Source organism: Bombina bombina, chromosome 8 (genome assembly GCF_027579735.1).
Source record: "Bombina bombina isolate aBomBom1 chromosome 8, aBomBom1.pri, whole genome shotgun sequence".
NCBI lineage: Eukaryota > Metazoa > Chordata > Amphibia > Anura > Bombinatoridae > Bombina > Bombina bombina.
Window position 1 is genome coordinate 50,085,575 of NC_069506.1, and position 23,873 is coordinate 50,109,447.

The window sequence follows — 23,873 nt, forward strand, 5'->3', positions numbered from 1 at the left end:
AGAAGCTATTTTGTTTGCCAAACTGCTCAAGTCTTGTGAGCCCGTTGCTTTAATTAGCATTGAATTAATCACTGCTGACCCCTGAGCCCTTTGCTGCCCCCTGAGCCCTTTGCTTCCCCATTACATAAAGTTTAACAGCCCTGTTCCCTGCATCTCACAGATCTCACTCCCTGTAGGATCCGCCCCCTGCCTGTAGTAACGGAGGAGGAGCCGCTCAGCTATATACCCTGGTGATGTCACAGGGAGCCGCAGTTGTGTCTGTGGATATCCTTTGTGTGGTGGGTGCGGAGCTTGCGCTTTGTAGTCATTTCTCAAGGACTATTTGTCGCCTGGAATTACAGTTAAGAGCCATGAAGGTTTCAAGAGACCACACATATGGCATCTACCTCCTGGTCTGCTGTATGCAGATGATGGTAAGCTTCAGCCTCACTTGCCTTCTTTGTTCACGGCTCAGTAGCCACGTGTAAGCTCCTCTTCTCCACATTCCATGTCTGCTTTACTGCCTGTCACGTCCACGAACCCTCCTATGGCTTCTTGCAACCGTTATCTTTCTCCAAAACCTGCATTTTCTTTGTCTATTTACTGCTATTGTAGAAATCACCTTGTTTATGGACATCATTGCATGCTAAATAATAATGTAAAACTACAATGTATTTAGTAACATATGCATTGTGTCAGGGGGCATATACCCTTTCTGGATTATCTTGAGTATATTAATCATCTCCATTGTTGTGGACCGAAATAAGCTCCTATAGACTGAGCAGTCAATCACTGTGTAGAATGTTGCAGGGACAGATTTCTGGATTCTGCAGGATGCTCTCACCACCCTTCATGGGTGTGGGGGGGATAAACACACACACTGTAATATGTAGGCAAAATGAAAGTGTGTGTGTGTAAAAAAATAAATAATAATATATATATATATACACACACATTTTGCAGAACAATAGATAATAAAAAAATATATACCTGTAGTAGGATTTTTTTTGTATTACCTAAATCGCTGATATATAGAATGCATGTAATCCAAGGCAGAGATAAGCCTACTGGGATGTATTAACACTGATTTTCATGCATGTGTTATCTTTTATGTTATGAGATGTTTGTGGGGTTTTGTTTTTGTGTGTGTGTGTGTGTATGTATGTGTGTGTGTGTATATGTATGTATATATATATATATATATATATATATATATATATATATATATATATATAATTTTACACCAAATATTTCTGGTGACATTCAGTGTGCTCTTTTCTGTATTTATAGATTTCACTGTCCCTGGCTGATGATGACTGTGGAAAAAATGAGTAAGTATGCTGTAAAGCACCTTGGATTTGTGTAAATGAGATATATCTCTATCTCATTTTTCTTTCTTTTTTTACGTAGTCTAAGTGATATATCTCTTTCGCTGTGTGTTTTTTTTTTTACCTTTTTTCTGATTTTATTTTTCCTTTGTCTTCTGCAGCTGTTCTCAAAGCACAAACTGGGTCAATCTGTGGTATGTTTGGTAAGTGCATGTTTTGGTTTTTTTTTGTATTTATTACTGGTAAATTTGCTTTTAGTCTTTAATTGTATGCAAATAATAAAGCTGTTTTTTTTCAGCAGTAAATTATAGTAACGTGGCGGTGATGAGCAGTTCTAATACTGCAGGTTGCAAAAGCCCTGCTTCAATTAACTAAAAGCAACCGTGCTTGCGCAGCCTCTCAACATCTATTTATAGCCTTCGTATTGTGTTGCTCCTGAATTTTTCCCCTCCCTTTAGTAGCAGTGGATTTGAGGCTAGTAGTGTGTGCAAGACCCTAAGCTGGTACAAAAATAGACTAATGTTGTATATTAGGACTGTGACCGGACTGTCACATGTAAATAATCTACCACATGCCCGATCACCTGATAGTTAATCACACACTTCCAAGTGATATAGATAGATTATTTTTTTTAATAACCCTGACTGCATCCATGTTAATACATTGTTAGCCACTTTCTGTAAATTACAATATAGGTCTCTTTTATTGATTAAAATAACCTTTATATCTGTACAATTTATCTGCTAGTGGGCAACTGGTCCATGTTATTGAAAGGGTTAATCCCCCCCCCCCCCTCAGTTCTGGTATCTATTTGTACAGATTTCTGACACTGTATTTGCCCTGGCCTAAGGCCTATTGCATTAGACTAGTCCTCTTGGTTGGATGTCTGTATTCCATTTTTATTTCAGAACTGATTTGTATATGTAATGAACAATAAACATAAAATATTTTGCCTCTATACTTAAAGGGACATTTTTAGTAAAAACTGAAATGCACAGATGTGTTAATTTCATATTCATTTAGCTTTTTTTTTGCAATCTATGTTCTAGTAAAATTCCCCTAGTAAAAAGTGAGTACAGTTGCTGGTACTAAGCACATGACCTGGGGATATACGAGAGTTGCATCCTCATTAATTCTGTATCTGCTGAATATTGTGGCAGTGAAATTTCCTTTTTTTTTTTTTTTCTTTTTTTTTTTTTTTTTTTTTTTCAGCTGAAATTGCTCTAATGTAAAATAAGGGTTCTCCTGTTCATAAAACAATTACATTTTATCAAATAGAAACCATCCCTAAGAGTTAAAACAGGATATTTATTTTTCATTTTTAATTGCATCTTTATAGCTCTATCTTTTCAATTAAATTGGCATGTACCGGAAGTCAAAACTAAACTTTCCTTGTTCAAACAGAACATGCACCTGTAAGATCCTTTTCAATTTACTTTGGTTTCTTGGTATCAGATATTGAAAAGCATACTTAGATAGGCTCCTGAGCAGAAATGCAGTACTCTTAACCAGCTGGTGATTGGTGGCTACACAAATCTTGTCATTAGCAGTGAACTGATAAAGCAGTGCAAGAAGGGCATAAAAAGCTAACAACCTTTCTTTCTAAGCATTTTGCGCACATATCACTGTTGGCAACCTGTAACTTCTGAGTATATTGTTTAAGTCCTTAATCATAAAGTCTATTGAGGTCAGCCTAGCCTCCCTGATCTGCGTCTTTATTGGGTTGCTACGTTTTTATAGATAAGAAGATTACTACATTCATGGTGCATAAAACTATTTGTTTTGCTTTGGTACATTGGTTGTGGATTTGATTAGTTTCTTGGAAGTCTTTGGCACAGACTAGTTCTGCGTTAAAGTACAATTCTATGCACTTAAAACAATTTATTATTTATCTAGGAATGTGGGGACAACTAAACGTATTGTGTTTGCAACCCTTCTAATCCATAAAATTATGTTGCCCATGTATACATGTTTAGAAATACAGTACACCTTGAGGGTGTTACACAAATATACAATATATCTCAAATTATAGTGCTTGTATGTACAGTTACAAATCCGAAATTCCAAAATCGAAACTTACATAAAAATTAAAAAAATGAAGTGACAATCATCTCTGCATGTCTCTTTTTGTGTTCTAAAATGCAAATATTTGTTTTAACCCCTTAAAGGGACAGTCTACACCAGAATTTTTATTGTTTTAAAAGATAGATAATCCCGTTATTTCCCAGTTTTGCATAACCAACACAGTTATAATAATATACTTTTAACCTCTGTGATTATCTTGTATCTAAGCCTCTGCAAACTGCCCCTTTTTTCAGTTCTTTTGACAGACTTGCAGTCTAGCCAATCAGTGCCTGCTCCCAGATTACTTCACGTGCACAAGCACAGTGTTATCTATATGAAATATGTGAACTAACACCCTCTAGTGGTGAAAAACTGTTAAAATGCAATCTGAAAGAGGTGGGCTTCAAGGTCTAAGAAATTAGCATATAAACCTCCTAGGTTAAGCTTTCAACTAAGAATACCAAGAGAACAAAGCAAAATTGGTGATAAAAGTAAATTGGAAAATTGTTTAAAATTACATGCTCTATCTGAATCATGAAAGTTTATTTTGGCCTAGACTGTCCCTTTAAGGACGGCACATTTCTGACTAAGAAAAAAGATCAGAGCATTTTTGTTATCACTACATTTAAACAAGAAATAGAGCCTTGTGGGTTTTTTTTTAAATTTAAATTTACCTATCAAAACTATATACAGTATATATATTTTTGTAGATAACTCATAAGTATTGATCTAGGCCCAGTTTGGTATATTTCATGCCACCATTTCACCGCCAAATGCGATATAATATTAATAATTTAAAAAAAAAAGTTATCTTTTTCAATTATTTATATACCGCTTGTGCAATTATGGCACAAATGGTTTTAAATGCTTCTCTGGGATCCCCTTTGTTCAGAATTAGCCGACATATATGGCTTTGCCATTGCTTTATGGTAATTAGAAGGCCGCTAATTGCAGCTGCGCACCGCACTTCTATTATTCTCGGCAGTGAAGGGGTTAATCGGGTATCTTGAAAGGTTAATTTTAGCTTTAGCCTCACACTTCCCACCCCCTGATCCCTACCTTTTTTTTTTCCTGCCATCTTAGATACTGGCAGCTGTCTGCTAGTACCAAAAAACCTCCACTATAGGAGCCACCCTCTCCCTGCCGCCTTCTGGAGATATTTTCTGTAGGGTAGCGGTCCGACCCCCCCTCCCTCCCAAGCCACCAACGATCAGCAACTCTATTTCTGCAGTGGTCTTCTCGTAGGGCATGCAGAAATAGCGCAATGTCGCTACTTTTAGCGAGATTGCGGCAGAGATATGCCAAGGACTGCAGTAGCATACAGGTTATGGTGCTGGTCGTTAAGGGGTTAAATAGACTATTACCTGTAGTTACTGTACTATCTTTCTGAGTGTAATGTATTAAAAATGAGATAAAACTACCTTTAGGTTACAGGTATAAGCTGTATTATGACGTGTATATATTGTCTCAATGGCATAAGATATTGTTGTTTCCACTCGGTTTCACCTCTTTAACCCTTTCCTGATCAGACTTATTTGTCTACATCGGAACAAAGATATTGTACAAAAATGGTGGTTATAAGTCCCATTTTTTTTTTTTTTTTTTTTTTTTTTTTTTTTTTATTCCCCCCCCCAATTCATCTGCATTTATGTAAATCTTTTTATGAAATTCCAGAGTTTAACTATGAATGCAAGTGAGTCCTAGATTCTGTATGATCACTAATTTTTTTTTTTATTTTTTTTTTCCCGTTATAGGCTGATTTTGGTCACAATCTTCCTGCTTCTGCTCTGCGGAACTACAGCAAGCTGTATAAAGTTTTGTTGCAAAAAGAAAAAACCTCCAGTACAGGAGTTCCCAAGTCATCCGTATGAAGTCACGGTCATCGCCATTGATAATGACAGTACGATTCACAGCACGGTTACATGTGAGGGTTTACTGTATTTTATCTATAAACGCTTACGTTTAAGGCTTAAAGGGATAGAAAGGCCGAAATTGAAATGTGCATTTCAATTTTAAATAGACATAGTTTTGCAATATACTTCCAAAAATGCTTCTAGTTAGTTATCCCCCACCACCACACTGGCATACGCACATATATCTGTGCACTAGTATTTAAGCTCAGAGAGATGGCAGTGGTGTGTATTGTATGAAGACTTAAAGGGACAGTTTACCCTGAAATTATCTCCACTTTAATTTGTTCCCAATGATCTTTTACTTTCTTGAATGTATTGTTTACAAATAGCTCTTTTGCTGTTATATTGGCATTTGAAATAGCTGATTTAGCCTCTGGTATCCCTACCTATACGGAAGTCTAGACCAGAATTTTTATTGTTTCAAAATATAGATGATACTTTTTTTTTTTTACCCATTTCCCAGTTTTGCATAACCAACACAGTTATATTAATATACTTTTTACCTCTGTGATTACCTTGTATCTAAGCCTCTGCAGACTGACCTCTTATTTCAGTTGACAGACCTGCATTTTAGCTAGTGAATGCTGACTTAAATAACTCCATGGGAGTGAACATGTTATCTATATGATACACATGAACTAGCACTGTCTAACTTACAAAAACTGTCAATGCATTGAGATAAGAGGCAGTTTAATGGCTTAGAAATTAGCATATGAACCTACCTAGATTTAGCTTTCCACAAAGAATACCAAGAGAGCAAAGCAATTTTTTATGATAAAAGTACAGTTGAAAGCTGTTTAAAATGTCATGCCCTATTGGTATCATGAACATTTTAATTTTGACTAGACTGTCCCTTTAAAGGGACACTGAACCCAAATTTTGTCTCACGATTCAGATAGAGCATGCAATTTTAAGCAACTTTCTAATTTACTCCTATTATTTTTCTTAATTCTTTTGCTATCCTTATTTGAAAAGCAAGAATGTAAGTTTAGAAGCCAGCCCATTTTTGGTTCACAACTTGTGTTGTCCTTGCTGATTGGACAGCATCAATAAACAAGTGCTGTCAATGATTCTGAACCAAAAATTGGCTGGCTCCTTAGCTTAGATGCCTTTTTCATGTAAAGAGAGCAAGAGTACAAAGAAATTGATGATAGGAGTAAATTAGAGCATGCTATTTTAAGCAACTTTCTATCTGAATCATGAAAGAGAAAATGTGGGTTAAGTGTCCCTTTAAGTATAGGCTATCTAAAATTTGGCAGCAGAAGAAATTATACTCTCATTGGTAGTTTGGGAGAGAACTTTGTAAAATGTTCTTTCTAAGTATTGTATAGAGACAGATAAAAAAAAAAAGGGAAGCATTTGAGTGATGAGATAAGGATGTCTGATCTCTGCAAGCTTAGCCTATTTTGATGGGTTGTGGTTTCAAAGAGCAAACCCCACTTTAATTTACAAAAAAAAGCATAAAGGAGCAATTTCTCTTACATGTTATACTCCACAGCTGGTATAACTAAAATTGGTTTTCCCGTAATGGGCTCCCAATGACTAAAATACACTCCTGAGTCTCTGAGGTGTGCTGTTAGAATTCTGGTGTACAGACCCTCACGGCATGTGTGTATGCCGTTGAAAAACCCATGCACATTTCAATTTTGACCTATATAGCCCGTTTAGTACAGTGTGTATAAATAACTGACACTGCAGATCAGGAACTTGCATGTAGTAATTTGTTTTTTTTGTTCACCTTCTAGCAGTTTATGCCCTAGCTTGTATACAGCCATATTTATAACTGCTGAACATATTATACCTTCCCTATCTACGTAATGTACTGTTCATCAGGGAGCGAATTCTTGACATTATAGCCCTTCTTTTTTTTTTTTTTCTTTTTTTTTTTTTGAATATCTGTTAAAACATTAACACAGAGCTGCACATTAACTTATTCAAAACCATACCCCTCCCTCCAAGGGTTAGGTAGGTATATCCTCTTAGTCCAAACCTTTAGCCTTTATTCATTATAGGGCAAGGAGTATTCAAGGCCAGACTGTTGTCTGCACTTAACTAGACATATGGAATATGACTCCAAATCTACTCTGGACATTTTGAGCCATGATGAAAACTAAGTACTTTCTAACTATAGTACGTTATACATCCAAAACCTAGTTTATTTCAAGGAGTATTATGTGTGTAAAGATATAAAGAGAGAGAAACTACCCACTGAGTAGATTTATAGGGATGCCAAATACAATAAAAACTAAAATAGTAGGTATTGTAGGAAACACAAGGAACAAAGGGGCGCCACATAGCATAATCTTGTAAAGTTTAAATATGCAGAATTTAAATTAGAAAAGGACTTCTAAACACAGGCTGGTACTGTAAGTCTCCAGCTGACTGGCACTCCAGTGAACTGCTCCCTGTATATATTGTACTGCAACAGATTTGTTTACTTGTGGAGCAGTTCAATGCGGATCGCCGGTATGTCTATTCTCTTACGTTGCAGTTACCCACTACCTGCGTGTTTATAATATGATGTAAAAGTGAATTCCCATCTGTTTTCCCCTATGCATGTGTACCCCAGGCTTGTTCACGGATTGACTGACAGCATGACGTCATTAACGCATGCGCACTCCCTTCCGTGTTTTTTTTTTTTTTCTTTTTTTTTTTTCTTTTCTTCATCATGAAATGCATGTCAATTTGCCAGTCTTCTGATTGGACACTCGGAAGATCCTAATAAATAAAATAAAAAGTGCACTTCGGAGCGAGGTGGAAAAAAGCGGTGATAGAAGTGATTATAAAATATACACTGCAGATAATAGCAGGAAGATGAATGAAGGTTATGTTAATTTTCAACAAAGAATTGATTGCCGCATTGTGGTGGATAAAAGTTTAGCATCACTTTAATCGGGCATAAAAATCAACAGTTTGTGGTCTTTAAATAACCAGTATAAGAGGCTACACACCTGTATACAATCATTCTTGTGTTATCAAGGTGCAACTATTAACAGCCCCTCTTAGAGTTATAAAACCTCAGTGCTATTGGCAACCAAAGTGCGAGTCCTTTTTGTCTTTTGAATTTAACAAGATTACTCTGTGGTGCGCTCCCCCCCCCCCTTGTGTGTCTTTAAAATACTCCTATAGCATACAGATTTTAAGTCTAAACAATATTCTGCAAATGTAGTGATTTCAACAATGAATTAGCTTAACCTCTTGAGTGCTAACGACGGCTCAAAGGTGTTGCTAGCACTCTCCCACCTTGAGGGAGATCTGGAGGCTTCCACCTGCTCCTACCCCGGCAATCGGGCCTGTATAGTGACAGGCATCACTGGCGCTTCCCGTTTTGTGTGGTGATGTCACGCGCAATGACGTGATAACATCACTGCGCAATTTTATTTAAAATGGACAATACAAAGTATAGGGAAAGGGGGCATGCTGCTTAGAAGCCTGTATCTCGAGCATCTAAGCAGCTACAGACCCCCAAGGCCCACCGTTGGAAAGGTAATCGTCTAATCTTTCCAACAGTATAAGTCTTGGACCTGTAAAAAAAATGTTTTATGTAAAAACATAAAGTAAAAAATTCAGCTTAGCACCCAGGTGGGAAAGTGCTTCGCACTCAAAGGGTTAAAGGGACACCTAACTTAAAATTAAACTTGTGATTCAAATAAAGCATGCAATATTTTTTTTTATTTTAACAAAAAAAAACTTCCCAATTTCAGATTGCATGCGGTCCTTTTTATATGCACATTGTCTGTTTGATTTACCAGCTCCCACTGAGCATGCACAAGATTTTAGTGTATACATATGGTTTGGGGGTTTGGCTGATGGCTGTCACATGACCTAAGGAGCACTGAAATGGAAGGGAATTTAGAAATTTGTCAAATATTACTGTTTGACATGGTTGCTGCATTGTCTCTGTTATGCATTTGTTTACGCAGTTTTTCTGTGTTTATTGGTCCATTAAATGACTCGTGTGTCAGATGCTTAGCAGAATGAGATTTTATATAACATTAATTTTTATAACTGCAATAGTAGCTTAACATGAACTTATTTTCCTTTTTTCATGCCTGATTGTAAATGTATTTATTTTTGTTTCCCTACAGCATACAGCTCTGTGCAGTATCCCCATATGTTTGCATTTCCTGACCCAGACAGAAGCACCATTTCGCCGCCTGCCTACAGTCTCTATGCAATGGAACTTCCTCCAGCTTATGAAGAAGCTATAAAAATGAGCAAGCCCAATGGTGGCGATGGCACGAGTGTGGCTGGACCCAAACTGGAAAATATTACAGAACAAGATTGTCCAGAAGAAGAGGAAGATCGACCAGTAGAACAACAACCGATATCAAATGACGCTGAATCACCACCTCACTATGAAGAAACTGAAACCATCCAGGGAGAGATCTAGTTATAGTGAACTATAAATGAGGAACAGACTCTTGGCGTGTTATTGACAAGGATCAAGTTCTGCTTCAGTTGCCATGGGACGAGATCCAGCCCACTCTGTTTATAGTGATTTGACCTACATATAAGGCATGGACCTTTCTTTGACTTGCCCTTGAAATTGTAGCTGAAGTCGGAAACTGATTCTGTCCGCAGCATGTCATGTGCAGGCTCGGTACTCTATTTATTGTGGGCATATCTGCAAAGTGACCACAGTAATGGATCTAATTTATAAATATGTTTGTCTTACAGGGACACGATACTCTGCTATATCACTTAATAATGATGCAGTATAACTCAAAAAAGCAGACTAGTAAAATCATATGAACATCTGTGGTAAAAAAAAAAAAGACCAATATCTTTGGCTCACTAGAGTAAGTGCTGTGTGAGCAGTTATTCTTCAGCTACTGACAACTGCTCGCTGAGAAAAGTCAATCCACGTCAGTGCTGAGTTTACAGCTTTACTGTGATCTTGTGGGATTTTACCTTTTTTTAATCTTGCAATATTTCATAGTAAATTAAACTTCCTTAAAAGGAGGAGGGAAATAGTGATTGTGTTTGCACGTGCCAAATGCACAAACCCCTGTGAGTCCCGGGACTTGCATCCTGTTTGGATGTTTAAAGTCCCTTTACAGTGGGATGTGGCTACTGATGACATTTTGAGACAAAATATCTCTTTGTACATAGAGATATTTAAAGAGATATATTCTAGTTATCTTTTTACAAATCCTCTGCTAAATCACTTTCAAGTGGTTCACCCTTTTTTTCTCTAAATTTGCCCATGTGAGCACATTTAATCTTCTTTGTAGTCTAACCAATTTGACAGACCTAATTGCTAAAGCATCTTTCATCTAAATGGCCAAATAATGCATAATCTGTGTACATATAAGATCCCCTCTAGAACATTTTTTTTTTTTTTTTTTTTTTATAGGAACTGCTTTGAAAGTTATTTTTAATGGGTAATTCACATCTTGCATGCCGTCTGCCAATAAAGGGGCACGTCCAACCTTTTCATGATGCAAATTGGGTATGTGCATTTGTTCCTATTAACAAATGACTAATATGGCCGCAGGTACCGGCTACTTTCTGAACCAGATTTGTTTGAAAGCACTCCATCGTTCTGTGCAAATCCAGAACTTTGTCTGTTGCACTTTTAAACAAATAAATCCAAGCTCTGAGTTAAATGACACTACAGTGGTCATATTAGTCATTCGTTCATAGGAACAAATGCTGATAACCTGTTCAATTATGGGAAGGGAAAAATGTCACGGCCGGGGGAAACAAGGATTAGTTCTTTTACTAATTGTGATCTGTCAATCAATTAGACAAAATGGCGAATGGGAGAGCTGTGCTTATCGTTGCAGCAGTAAATAGATAAAAAAAATTGGGCAAAATACATACATATAAAAGTTTTGATGAATTAAACCCTGGCTAATTTTTAAAAGTATATCCAATGCCGTGGGTCACTAGTATTACGTTCACTTTAAGTAAATTGGAAATCCCCCCCCCCCCCCCTTTTTTTTTTGTGTGAAACAACTCTTGGAACGTTGATTACACTAGTTGGTACTTGTGATGAAGCAATCGACACATTCTACACAATATAGGCAAATGCTTTCATTACTGGAGAAATTGTGACATATCGGCCTTATATTTTACCTCTGAGGTGAATTTCCAACCATTCAAAACCTTTTCTTATAGAATGATTATTATCTAGCAAATTGCTGGTTGAATTTGTTACTAAGTAACTCAAATGACTTTCAGTGTGTAAATAACATATTCTGTTGTTGAGAACAGTTACTGTATATAGTTATGAGATAAGGAGCTAAAATTTTAATTGTCTTCAAATGCTCTTGTCAATTTTTTTTTAATTTTTGTTTTGTCATAAAAATACAAATAAAGCTCATAGCATAGTGGGTGGAATGTACTGTTTTTTTTTATATAAATGACTTAACAGAGTGTAATAATCTTAAAATGATTAAAAACAGTTTCCTGCAACAAATCGTATCATAGAGTAAATGTACTTGATCTTGTGAGAAACTCTAGCATTATTACTGGTCATAACGGATCATAAACTTGTAGGATTGTCATGCATTTAAAAGAATCATTTAAATGTTTTACTATGAACCCTTAATATTCCTCTCCCTTTAATTTGTTTCCATTGATCTATGGGTGCATATTTATCAAAGTGTGAACGGACATGATACGATGTAGCGTATCCTGTCCGCTGCACACCGATAAATGCTGTCAGCATTTATCATTGCACGAGCAGTTCACCAGGACTGCTTGTGCAATACCGACCCCCTGCAGATTCGTGGCCAATCGGCCGCTAGCAGGGGGTGTCAACCCGATTGTATTCGATCAGGTTGATTTCTGTCTGTGGCCTCAGAACAGGCGGACAAGTTATGGAGAAGCGGTCTTTAGACCGATGCTTTATAACTTCTGTTTCTGTGAGCCTGAAGGTTTGCCGGAAACGAGCCCCATGGAGTGTATTAAAGGGACATTGAACACAAACATTTTCTTTCACTGTTCAGATAGCGCATACGTTTAAAAAAAAACAAAAACTTTCCAATTTACTTCTATTATCAATTTTGTTATATTCTCTTGGTATAATTTGTTGGGGGAGCCATGCGCTACTGGGAGGTAGCTCAACACTAAGACGAGCCATATGTGCAGCCACCAATCAGCTGCTAGTTCCCATCTCCTGAGCCTACCCATCTATGCTTTTCAACAAGATCCCAAGCAAAGTAAGCAAATTAGATAATGGAAGTAAATTGAAAAGATACTTAAAATTGTAAGATCTAGCAGAATCATAGATAGATAGAGATATATATATATATATATATATATTCCCTTTTAAACTTTACAAATAGCTCATTTTATCTTTATATCTGTATTTGAGATGGCTAATTTTGCCTGTGGTATCCCTACCTGTACTGAAAGTTTCTATACTTAAAGGGACAGTCTACACCAGAATTTATCATTTTAAAAGATAGATAATCCCTCTAGTACCCTTTACCTAGTTTTGCACAACCAACACTGTTATATTAATACACTTTTTACTATCTGATTTACCTCCAAGAACAAAACACTTTCACTTACAAAAATAAACATAAAGAAACAATTTCTCTAATATGCTATGCAGCTGTTATATCAAGTCATTGGAAACAGATTAAGGGGAATTCCATTTTACATTGTCCTTTTTTTTTTTTTTTTTTTTTAACCTAGTATAACTCATTTTTACAACCTAGTGGCAGCCATTATTTTAAAGCACTGATTTTCCAACTTGTTCTCAGGCCTCTAACAGGCCACATTTTGTGACTATCTGGACGGGAGTGCAGGTGAAACAATCAGCTGATTAGTAACCATGGTTATTTTACCTGCTCTCATCCAAGGTAATCCTGAAAACCTGGCTTGTTGGGGAGGCCCGAGGACAGGTTTGTAAACTAGTGTTTTAACACTGTTATGCCATTCTATTCCTACATAATTACACTGGGCTTTAGTGCCGTTATGACAAAATAGAACGTCATAACCGTTGGCTGTCCTAAAGCCAACTCAGCTGCCAATGATGTGATCGCGGTCTGGAGGGTGTGCCTGGACGCCCCCTGGCCCGATCGCAGGATTTCAATTTGTTTACATCAGAACGTTGCTCCAATGTAGACAAATTAACCCTGTCATCAAAGGGTTAAAGAAACAAACTTTACACATTTTTATTTCTTCAATAGTTAAAAACAATTATTTTTTTAAATACAGATGCATGTTATTCACAGGCTAATGTTTAATGTCAATATATCAATGTTTAAGAAAGTAAGTTCCCTATAATTACATTTATTGCAAGACTACAGGGGGGGCGGGATCGGTGTAGTGAATGAGTGAAGATTGTTGGAATGTATTATAACCTTGTTTGCTGCAAATGTTTTTCAGTTGCCAAACTCCACCCACTGCTTTTTTTTTATTTGGCAGAGCCAATCAGGACTTGTTACTGGAGGTTATACGACCCCCTATTTAGCAAAATAATTATGTTGTAGTTCCTTATCTGATCATTTCTGCTGAAGAAAACTAGGGACAGAGGTGTTGCTGTGTTCTGCTTATGAAGAGTCCACTTCCAGTTTTGAGAATTACAAAATAAAATCATTTCAGATTTAAAGGGACAGTCTACCCCAGAATTGTTATTGTTTAAAAAAGATAGATAATCCCTTTATTACCCATTCCCCTGTTTTGCATAACCAACACTGTTATATTAATATACTTTTTACCTCTGTGATTACCTTGCATCTAAGCCTCTGCAGACTGCCCCCTTGTTTCAGTTTTTTGACAGACTTGCATTTAGCCAATCAGTGCCCTGTAATTTGTAACTCCATGGGCGTGGTCACAATGTTATCTGTATATGCACACATAAACTAACGCCCTCTAGCTATGAAAAAACTGCCAAATGCATTGAAATAAGGGGCAGCCTTCAAGAGCTTAGAAATTAGCATATGAAAGGTTTAGCAGAACAAAGCAAATTAGATGATAAAAGTGAAATGGAAAGTTGTTTAAAATGACGCGCCCTATCTGAATCATGAAAGTTTATTTTTGACTAGACTGCCCCTTTAAATTACAAAAAAAAGAAGAGAAAATAAAGTATATTGCAAAGTTGCTTTACTATACAAACATTTTATAATAAAATATCAAAGTGTCTACTCTCTCTATAAATCCCCCTTTCAGTATACTTAGTTATATTTTGCATTTTGTGGAACTATGTGCTAAAGTTTCTGTAACAGTCAGTGTCACATTTGCTCGTATTATTTACAGCTGACTTGATCTCCTACACTAATCACGTTAGTCTTTATTATATTACCCTATGACACATAAAGAAAATTAAAAACAATGTTTTAAATTATTTTCTTTGGAAAGTAAATCCTTATTCCAAGAGAGTATATTAGAAAGTTGCTTAAAATTGCATGCTCTGTCTGAATCATGAAACAAAAACGTATGTTTCATATCCCTTTAACCACATTCTCACAATCATGACATCCGAGTTCAATAACTGTGCTTGCTGAATTCGATCTCTGGTAAGAGAAGGGTTAACCCCTTGGATGCTTATACAGTGCATTATAAGTATGGCATCCATGGGGTTAAAGGAAATTTTCACAAAGCAATGTCCCCATATTCTGGCCTTGGAAATAACAAAGCCATAATATTTAGGAATGAGATTGCCTCCATGATGATGACCACGACTGATCTCATAAAGCAAATAAATAAAATATATTTGATTGAACTTTTACAGTTAGTACAGCTATTTAGGGGCCCAATAGCTCAGGCTTCCTTGTATTTTATACAACCTCACGTAAAGAGTAACACACAAACTGGTATTATAAAATATTTTAATCAATGCATCTTAACATGGCCAAATATTTTGTAATTGCACCCCATACTTTTAACGGATAGCGTAGGGAGCACTATTAGATTGCTCATAGCGCAACCCCAAATAATGCTGTAGAATGTAGTGTTTTTTAAGATCTGAAGCCTTTATAAATTGTATGGGACAGTACTACATACTTACATGATCGTTAAAATTTATGCAAGGGATTTAGCCCATCCGCAATATCTAACAAGCTGTTCTTCGCGCACACTAGCCTATAGCTCAAGAAATAAAAAATAGCTTTGGTCTTGTAGTATAAGCACACAAAAAAAAGCTATATTGCTTGCATTTGAGCAATAATAATGAACAATAGCGTATGGAATAAGATTGCTGTCAAAAAGGCAAGCGTGTGTGATTCTTCAATTAAATGTGGAGAAATGGCTGACATCCCTAGCACATCAACATCAAAGGTAAACTTTTTAACATATATCATGTAACATACAACATGGCTTTACCCAGCATGTTCCACGCCGTCCTAATTGCGACAGGCTTCAGCGCCCTTAGGGCAGCATGGAACGGCTGTCTTGAAGCCTTTGCAGGTTTCTAAATGGGATCGTGGGCTGGAGGGCATGCCTAGCGTCATAGGCACTCCCCCTGACCCAATCCCATAATTGAAATCATGTGATCACATGAACAATTGAGTAATTTCAATTTTAGGCAGGAAGTGGTTAAATGGACACTGAACCCAAATTTTTTCTTTTGTGATTCAGAGCATGCAATTTTAAGCAACTTTCCAATTAACTCATATTATCAAATTGCCTTCATTCTCTTGGTATCTTTATTTGAAATGCAAGAATGTAAGTTTAGATGCCGGCCCATTTTTGGTGAACAAACTGGGTTGTTCTTGCTGATTGGTGGATAAATTCACCCACCAATAAACAAGTGCTTTCCATGGTTTTGAACCAAAAATAGCTTAGATGCCTTCTTTTTCAAATAAAGAAAGCAAGAGAACGAAGAAAAATTGATAATAGGTGTAAATTAGAAAGTTGTTTAAAATTGCATGCTCTATCTGAATCACAAAAGAAAAAATTTGGGTTCAGTGTCCCTTTAAACATACCAGAAGTGATTATTCTCATTTACATAATACAACACTATACAGAGGAATATACATTTTTATGTTTTAATTACAGTTTTCATGGTAGCAGCAAAAACTCACTTTCAGAGTATGTTTTTTATGTTGTAATTTACCATACTAGTGCTTATTCTGACTTGTCTTATACAATAATGTACTAATGAATATTGATTTTGATGAATCCCAGCTTTTATATTAGCAGATTTTATTCTCCACATTTAAAGGACCACTACACACAATATAATAGCATAATCAGTAAATGCATAATAAAGAAACACATTTTAAAGTTAGTTCTAATTTCCCACCCACTGGATCATGTGACAGCCATAAGCCAATCACAGAATGCATATATGTATATTCTGTAAATCTTGCACATGCTCAGTAGGTGCTGGTGCCTCAGAAAGTCTGCATATAAAAAGATTGTTCACATTTAGATAATGTAAGTGAATTTGAAAGTTGTTTAAAACCTTGTGCTCTATCTGAATAGTGAAAGTTTAATTTTGACTTGAGTTTCCCTTTAATTGAAAGCAAAACTACTGAAGTGAATACTGTGACATCACAAGTCCTTTAGCAAAATGGGAACTAGATTTATTTTTTACAATGTTTTGATACATACTGGAAGTGTAAAAAAAAATACTTACAAAAGAAAAAAAATCGTATTGTTTTTCCAATGAACAAAATTGTACTTCCAAAAAAAGAACCATATTAGAATTAAAGATTTGTATTCTAAAAAAAAATTGTATTTGAAAATTGACATTTGTATTCATGTCACAATTTATGTACAATGATTAAGAATCACACGCTTGCCTTTATGACGGCAATCTTATTCTATAATAGCGCTAATATTGTTTCACTTAATTTGGTAAAACCTATTCCGTTTTGAGCATGGACACAATAATTGTACTTTTCTCACTATTGAGTAGGGTACGGTAAGCTTTGTTAATAGATATACTTGATTTTTCTTCCTCTGATTTTCCTGGAAAAAAAAAAAGTAAGGGGGAGTCCCAAGTCCAATAGCTATTTATAGTAAAACATTAACACAAACTTCCTTTTGTTAGTGATCAGGTGCAATACCGGATATGATTCCTAACTCCAGTCCTACATTGTGCTTCTGGTAAATCACTGGGCATGTTCTTTATCAGTGTGTGACTAAAGTGACAGTGTACACTAGATTTGTCTTTGCATAAATGTTTTGTAGATGATCCATTTATATAATGTCTATGAGTAAGGGTCTGTAGGAGGCGCGAAATGCGTCAGTCACCTGTCTCCGTCCCACCTCCAAGTCTAAGTTTATTTCTTGTCCAATGTATTTTTGGCTTTTTGTTATTTTTTATGAATAAATTCATGGACATTGTCTAACACCTCAGTGTAGTGCCTACTACCCATTCCTTTGATCCATTTATATAGCCCTTCTGGGAGTGTTTTTGTAACAATGTATAATGTTGCTTTTTTAAGAACATTGTGCTGATTTTCAGACTCCTAACCAAGCCCCACAGTGTCAGATGTATACATGTGTCTACAGACTCCTGCTGGCTCTTGTTTATGTTATCTGTATTTTCATATGCAGGGAAGGAGGGGTAGTGTCTGCTTTTCATGTTTTCACAGCCCCTTTCACTGGGTGTCCCAGCCTAATCTCATTAACTGTGCTAAAATGGGAGCTTATAAAAAAGGTTTTATAATGGATTTTTAGATCAGTATCTGTGCATATTCTTCTTAATAGTGGTGTCTATTACATGCAGTTATATGAAAATTTGGTGTACACTGTCCCTTTAAGTTGTTCCTTTCCATGAATAAGGATCTATAAGTATTTATGCTCCTTGAGACATCTGGAAAAGAAAAATAGTGTAGCAGGGTTTTAAAAATCTCCTTTTTTAAGGAGGGTCTTTATTATATATACATAGCACATATCAGCAATTTATATACAAAATAAATATTTTAAAAGTGTTTAAAACTGTCACTGCATTCATGATTTGAAAATTTTCTTTTACTATTTTAAAAGCCAATTTGGCCAATTTGCAGTAAATGTGCTTGCCCACTGCTCTACGTAATTACAGATGGTTTAGGCCAGGGGTGTCCAAACTTTGCTCTCCAGAGGTTTTGGAACTACATTTCCGATGATGCTCAGCCAGCATTTTATCTAGCTGAGCATCATGGGAAATGTAGTTCCAAAACCTCTGGAGAGCAAAGTTTGGACACCCCTGGTTTAGGCAATTCAAAGCAATTTGCAAAATACAGGTTCCAGAATTAGCTTTTTGGCATTTCTAGGAAGTGTGAAACAAGAACATTTTTTAATAAAATATTTAGTTATGTGCCATAAAACTGTGCAATACACTTTCATTATTATTTTGCCCTCTTTTCATGGGATTTATCTGTGACAATTGTGGATTTTCTAATTGCCAGAGCTGGAAATGCACCCTGCTGACTTAGCAAGGCCAACCATGCTACATATATTTTACTAACTAGCATCAGCAGGTAACAACTGTAAAACAATGCAGCGTATACTAACATAATAACCATGTCAATGTGCTCAGAATTATACATTTTTATTGTTTCTGTGTAGCATTTTTATCGTGTGAAAAATGGCCCTATACATAACGTGTCAGACCTGTTTTTCTGACCAGAATCCAAATTCTGGATTGTTAACAACTTGCTTACCAAATACCTTAAAACACTTTAGAAATATAACATTACCTGCTGCTATATATGATATATAACTGTGTTTCTGCTGTCACATTTAGTGGGATGAATACATTTTAAATTTGCTCTTAAAGGGACAGTAAAGTCATTAGACATTTATGATTGACAGAACATACCATTTTTAACAACTTTCCAATTTACTTCTATTATTTAATTTGCTTCCTTCTCTTGTTATCCTTAGCTGAAAGGTTCATCTAGGTAAGCTCAGGAGCAGCAAAGAACCCAGGTTCTTGCTGCTGATTGGTGGCTGCATATATATATACCGATTGCCATTGGCTCACCCATGTGCTCAGTTAAAAACCAGTAGTGCATTGCTGCTCCTTTCACAAATGATACCAAGAGAATTAAACAATTTTGATAATAGAAGTAAATTGGAAAGTTGTTTAAAATTGTATGTTCTACCTAAATCATGAAAGAAATTGTTTTGGTTGTATGTCCCTTTAAATAAAGTGTTCTTTTTAAACTTATCAGTGTGTGGAGTTTGGATGAATTGCTACATACAGTATGATATACCCCATGGCATATACTTCATTAACACTGGTCGTACTTAAAAAACTGAATAATAAGTAGTATCATATACCTGAAAGAGGTTCCAGAAATACTGGAAAATTACAGGACCAGGTTGTAGCCAAAGATAAGTCCAAAACACACAAAATGGTTAGGCTGTTGCAAGCTCTGATTCAGGCAGATATTCAGCAGCCAGGTGAGACATCAAATCGTATTATTATCAAGAATAGTGGAAAATAGCACACTCTTTGTCACTGGGGCACAGAATCACAGGCTTGCCAAGTCCTCATCTCTAATATCAAACAATAGATTCCAGCCACTAATTTTAAAAAACAGACCTTTATTATCTTTTATTGGGTTCAAGGAAAAAATATTTTTCAGGCCAATACTAGGCCCTTAGTCATGTATGTCATGTACATGACTAATGGCCTAGTATTGTCCTGAAACATATTTTTTTTTCCTTGGACCCAATATGAGAAATCAAATTGTACCATAGAGCTAAACAGTTGCAGGGTCATGTTCAGGCAGGTGATCAGCAGGGTGGTGAGCAATCCAGATTTTGCACCAGGTGGAGTAACACACCCAAGAACTCAACACAGAGGCCCATAGAGGAGCAACTAAAAGTCCATGCGTCCCTTTAATGGGACAGTATACTGTATTTCTTTCATGTAATTAACAAGAGTCCATGAGCTAGTGACGTATGGGATATACATTCCTACCAGGAGGGGCAAAGTTTCCCAAACCTTAAAATGCCTATAAATACACCCCTCACCACACCCACAAATCAGTTTTTACAAACTTTGCCTCCAAGGGAGGTGGTGAAGTAAGTTTGTGCTAGATTCTACGTTGATATGCGCTCCGCAGCAAGTTGGAGCCCGGTTTTCCTCTCAGCGTGCAGTGAATGTCAGAGGGATGTGAAGAGAGTATTGCCTATTGAATGCAGTGATCTCCTTCTACGGGATCTATTTCATAAGGTTCTCTGTTATCGGTCGTAGAGATTCATCTCTTACCTCCCTTTTCAGATCGACGATATACTCTTATATTTACCATTTCCTCTACTGATTCTCGTTTCAGTACTGGTTTGGCTTTCTACAAACATGTAGATGAGTGTCCTGGGGTAAGTAAGTCTTATTTTCTGTGACACTCTAAGCTATGGTTGGGCACTTTATTTATAAAGTTCTAAATATATGTATTCAAACATTTATTTGCCTTGACTCAGAATGTTCAACTTTCCTTATTTCCAGACAGTCAGTTTCATATTTGGGATTATGCTTTAAATTATCATATTTTTTCTTACCTCAAAAATTTGACTTTTTTCCCTGTGGGCTGTTAGGCTCGCGGGGGCTGAAAATGCTTCATTTTATTGCGTCATTCTTGGCGCGGACTTTTTTGGCGCAAAAATTCTTTTCCGTTTCCGGCGTCATACGTGTCGCCGGAAGTTGCGTCATTTTTGACGTTATTTTGCGCCAAAAATGTCGGCGTTCCGGATGTGGCGTCATTTTTGGCGCCAAAAGCATTTAGGCGCCAAATAATGTGGGCGTCTTATTTGGCGCCAAAAAATATGGGCGTCGCTTTTGTCTCCACATTATTTCAGTCTCATTTTTCATTTGCTTCTGGTTGCTAGAAGCTTGATGTTTGGCATTTTTTTCCCATTCCTGAAACTGTCTTATAAGGAATTTGATCTATTTTGCTTTATATGTTGTTTTTTCTCTTACATATTGCAAGATGTCTCACGTTGCATCTGAGCCAGAAGATACTACAGGAAAACCACTGCCTGCTGGATCTACCAAAGCTAAGTGTATCTGCTGTAAACTTTTGGTAGCTATTCCTCCAGCTGTTGTTTGTAATAATTGTCATGACAAACTTGTTAAAGCAGATAATATTTCCTTTAGTGATGTACCATTGCCTGTTGCAGTTCCCTCAACATCTAAGGTGCAGAATGTTCCTGATAACATAAGAGATTTTGTTTCTGAATCCATAAAGAAGGCTTTGTCTGTTATTTCTCCTTCTAGTAAACGTAAAAAGTCTTTTAAATCTTCTCTCTCTACAGATGAATTTTTAAATGAACACCATCATTCTGATTCTTTGGACTCTTCTGGTTCAGAGGATTCTATCTCAGAGATTGATGCTGATAAATCTTCATATTTATTTAAGATGGAATTTATTCGCTCTTTACTTAAAGAAGTACTAATTGCTTTAGAAATAGAGGATTCTAGTCCTCTTGATACTAATTCTATACGTTTGGATAAGGTTTTTAAAGCTCCTGCGGTTATTCCAGAAGTCTTTCCTGTTCCTAATGCTATTTCTGCAGTAATTTCTAAGGAATGGGATAAATTGGGTAATTCATTTACTCCTTCTAAACGTTTTAAGCAATTATATCCTGTTCCGCCTGACAGGTTAGAATTTTGGGACAAAATCCCTAAAGTTGATGGGGCTATTTCTACCCTTGCTAAACGTACTACCATTCCTACGTCAGATGGTACCTCGTTTAAGGATCCTCTAGATAGAAAAATTGAATCTTTTCTAAGAAAAGCTTATCTATGTTCAGGTAATCTTCTTAGACCTGCTATATCATTGGCTGATGTTGCTGCAGCTTCAACTTTTTGGTTGGAAACTCTAGCGCAACAAGTAACAAATCGTGATTCTCATGATATTATTATTCTTCTCCAGCATGCTAATAATTTCATCTGTGATGCCATTTTTGATATTATTAGAGTTGATGTTAGGTTTATGTCTCTGGCTATCTTAGCCAGAAGAGCTTTATGGCTTAAGACCTGGAATGCTGATATGGCTTCTAAATCAACTCTACTTTCCATTTCTTTCCAGGGAAACAAATTATTTGGTTCTCAGTTGGATTCTATTATTTCAACTGTTACTGGTGGGAAAGGAACTTTTTTACCACAGGATAAAAAGTCTAAAGGTAAAAACAGGGCTAACAATCGTTTTCGTTCCTTTCGTTTCAACAAAGAACAAAAGCCTGATCCTTCGTCCTCAGGAGCAGTTTCAGTTTGGAAACCATCTCCAGTCTGGAATAAATCCAAGCCTGCTAGAAAGGCAAAGCCTGCTTCTAAGTTCACATGAAGGTACGGCCCTCATTCCAGTTCAGCTGGTAGGGGGCAGGTTACGTTTTTTCAAAGAAATTTGGATCAATTCTGTTCACAATCTTTGGATTCAGAACATTGTTTCAGAAGGGTACAGAATTGGTTTCAAGATGAGACCTCCTGCAAAGAGATTTTTTCTTTCCCATGTCCCAGTAAATCCAGTGAAAGCTCAAGCATTTCTGAATTGTGTTTCAGATCTAGAGTTGGCTGGAGTAATTATGCCAGTTCCAGTTCCGGAACAGGGGATGGGGTTTTATTCAAATCTCTTCATTGTACCAAAGAAGGAGAATTCCTTCAGACCAGTTCTGGATCTAAAATTATTGAATCGTTATGTAAGGATACCAACGTTCAAGATGGTAACTGTAAGGACTATATTGCCTTTTGTTCAGCAAGGGAATTATATGTCCACAATAGATTTACAGGATGCATATCTGCATATTCCGATTCATCCAGATCATTATCAGTTCCTGAGATTCTCTTTTCTAGACAAGCATTACCAATTTGTGGCTCTACCGTTTGGCCTTGCTACAGCTCCAAGAATTTTCACAAAGATTCTCGGTGCCCTTCTGTCTGTAATCAGAGAACAGGGTATTGTGGTATTTCCTTATTTGGACGATATCTTGGTACTTGCTCAGTCTTTACATTTAGCAGAGTCTCATACGAATCGACTTGTGTTGTTTCTTCAAGATCATGGTTGGAGGATCAATTTACCAAAAAGTTCTTTGATTCCTCAAACAAGGGTAACCTTTCTGGGTTTCCAGATAGATTCAGTGTCCATGACTCTGTCTTTAACAGACAAGAGACGTCTAAAATTGATTACAGCCTGTCGAAACCTTCAGTCTCAATCATTCCCTTCGGTAGCCTTATGCATGGAAATTCTAGGTCTTATGACTGCTGCATCGGACGCGATCCCCTTTGCTCGTTTTCACATGCGACCTCTTCAGCTCTGTATGCTGAACCAATGGTGCAGGGATTACACGAAGATATATCAATTAATATCTTTAAAACCGATTGTTCGGCACTCTCTAACGTGGTGGACAGATCACCTTCGTTTAATTCAGGGGGCTTCTTTTGTTCTTCCGACCTGGACTGTAATTTCAACAGATGCAAGTCTCACAGGTTGGGGAGCTGTGTGGGGATCTCTGACGGCACAAGGAGTTTGGGAATCTCAGGAGGTGAGATTACCGATCAATATCTTGGAACTCCGTGCAGTTTTCAGAGCTCTTCAGTTTTGGCCTCTTCTGAAGAGAGAATCGTTCATTTGTTTTCAGACAGACAATGTCACAACTGTGGCATACATCAATCATCAAGGAGGGACTCACAGTCCTCTGGCTATGAAAGAAGTATCTCGAATTCTGGTTTGGGCAGAATCCAGCTCCTGTC

At 36.7% G+C, this 23,873-nt stretch overlaps 1 protein-coding gene across 2 annotated transcripts; it reads left to right on the forward strand.

The window, feature by feature from the left end:
• The first annotated feature begins 243 nt into the window (after positions 1–243).
• On the forward strand, positions 244–11,625 carry TMEM52 (transmembrane protein 52). Of its 2 annotated transcripts, none has more exons than XM_053690360.1 (5): positions 244–413; positions 1,270–1,310; positions 1,469–1,510; positions 5,126–5,295; positions 9,373–11,625. In XM_053690360.1, exons 1-5 carry the CDS (start codon positions 351–353, stop codon positions 9,675–9,677), a joined length of 621 nt encoding a protein of 206 aa, XP_053546335.1. In that variant the 5' UTR covers positions 244–350; the 3' UTR covers positions 9,678–11,625. The 2 variants fall into 2 exon arrangements, with proteins under 2 accessions (XP_053546335.1, XP_053546336.1); XM_053690361.1 differs by having other exon boundaries at positions 5,126–5,271.
• Positions 11,626–23,873: the final 12,248 nt, after the last annotated feature.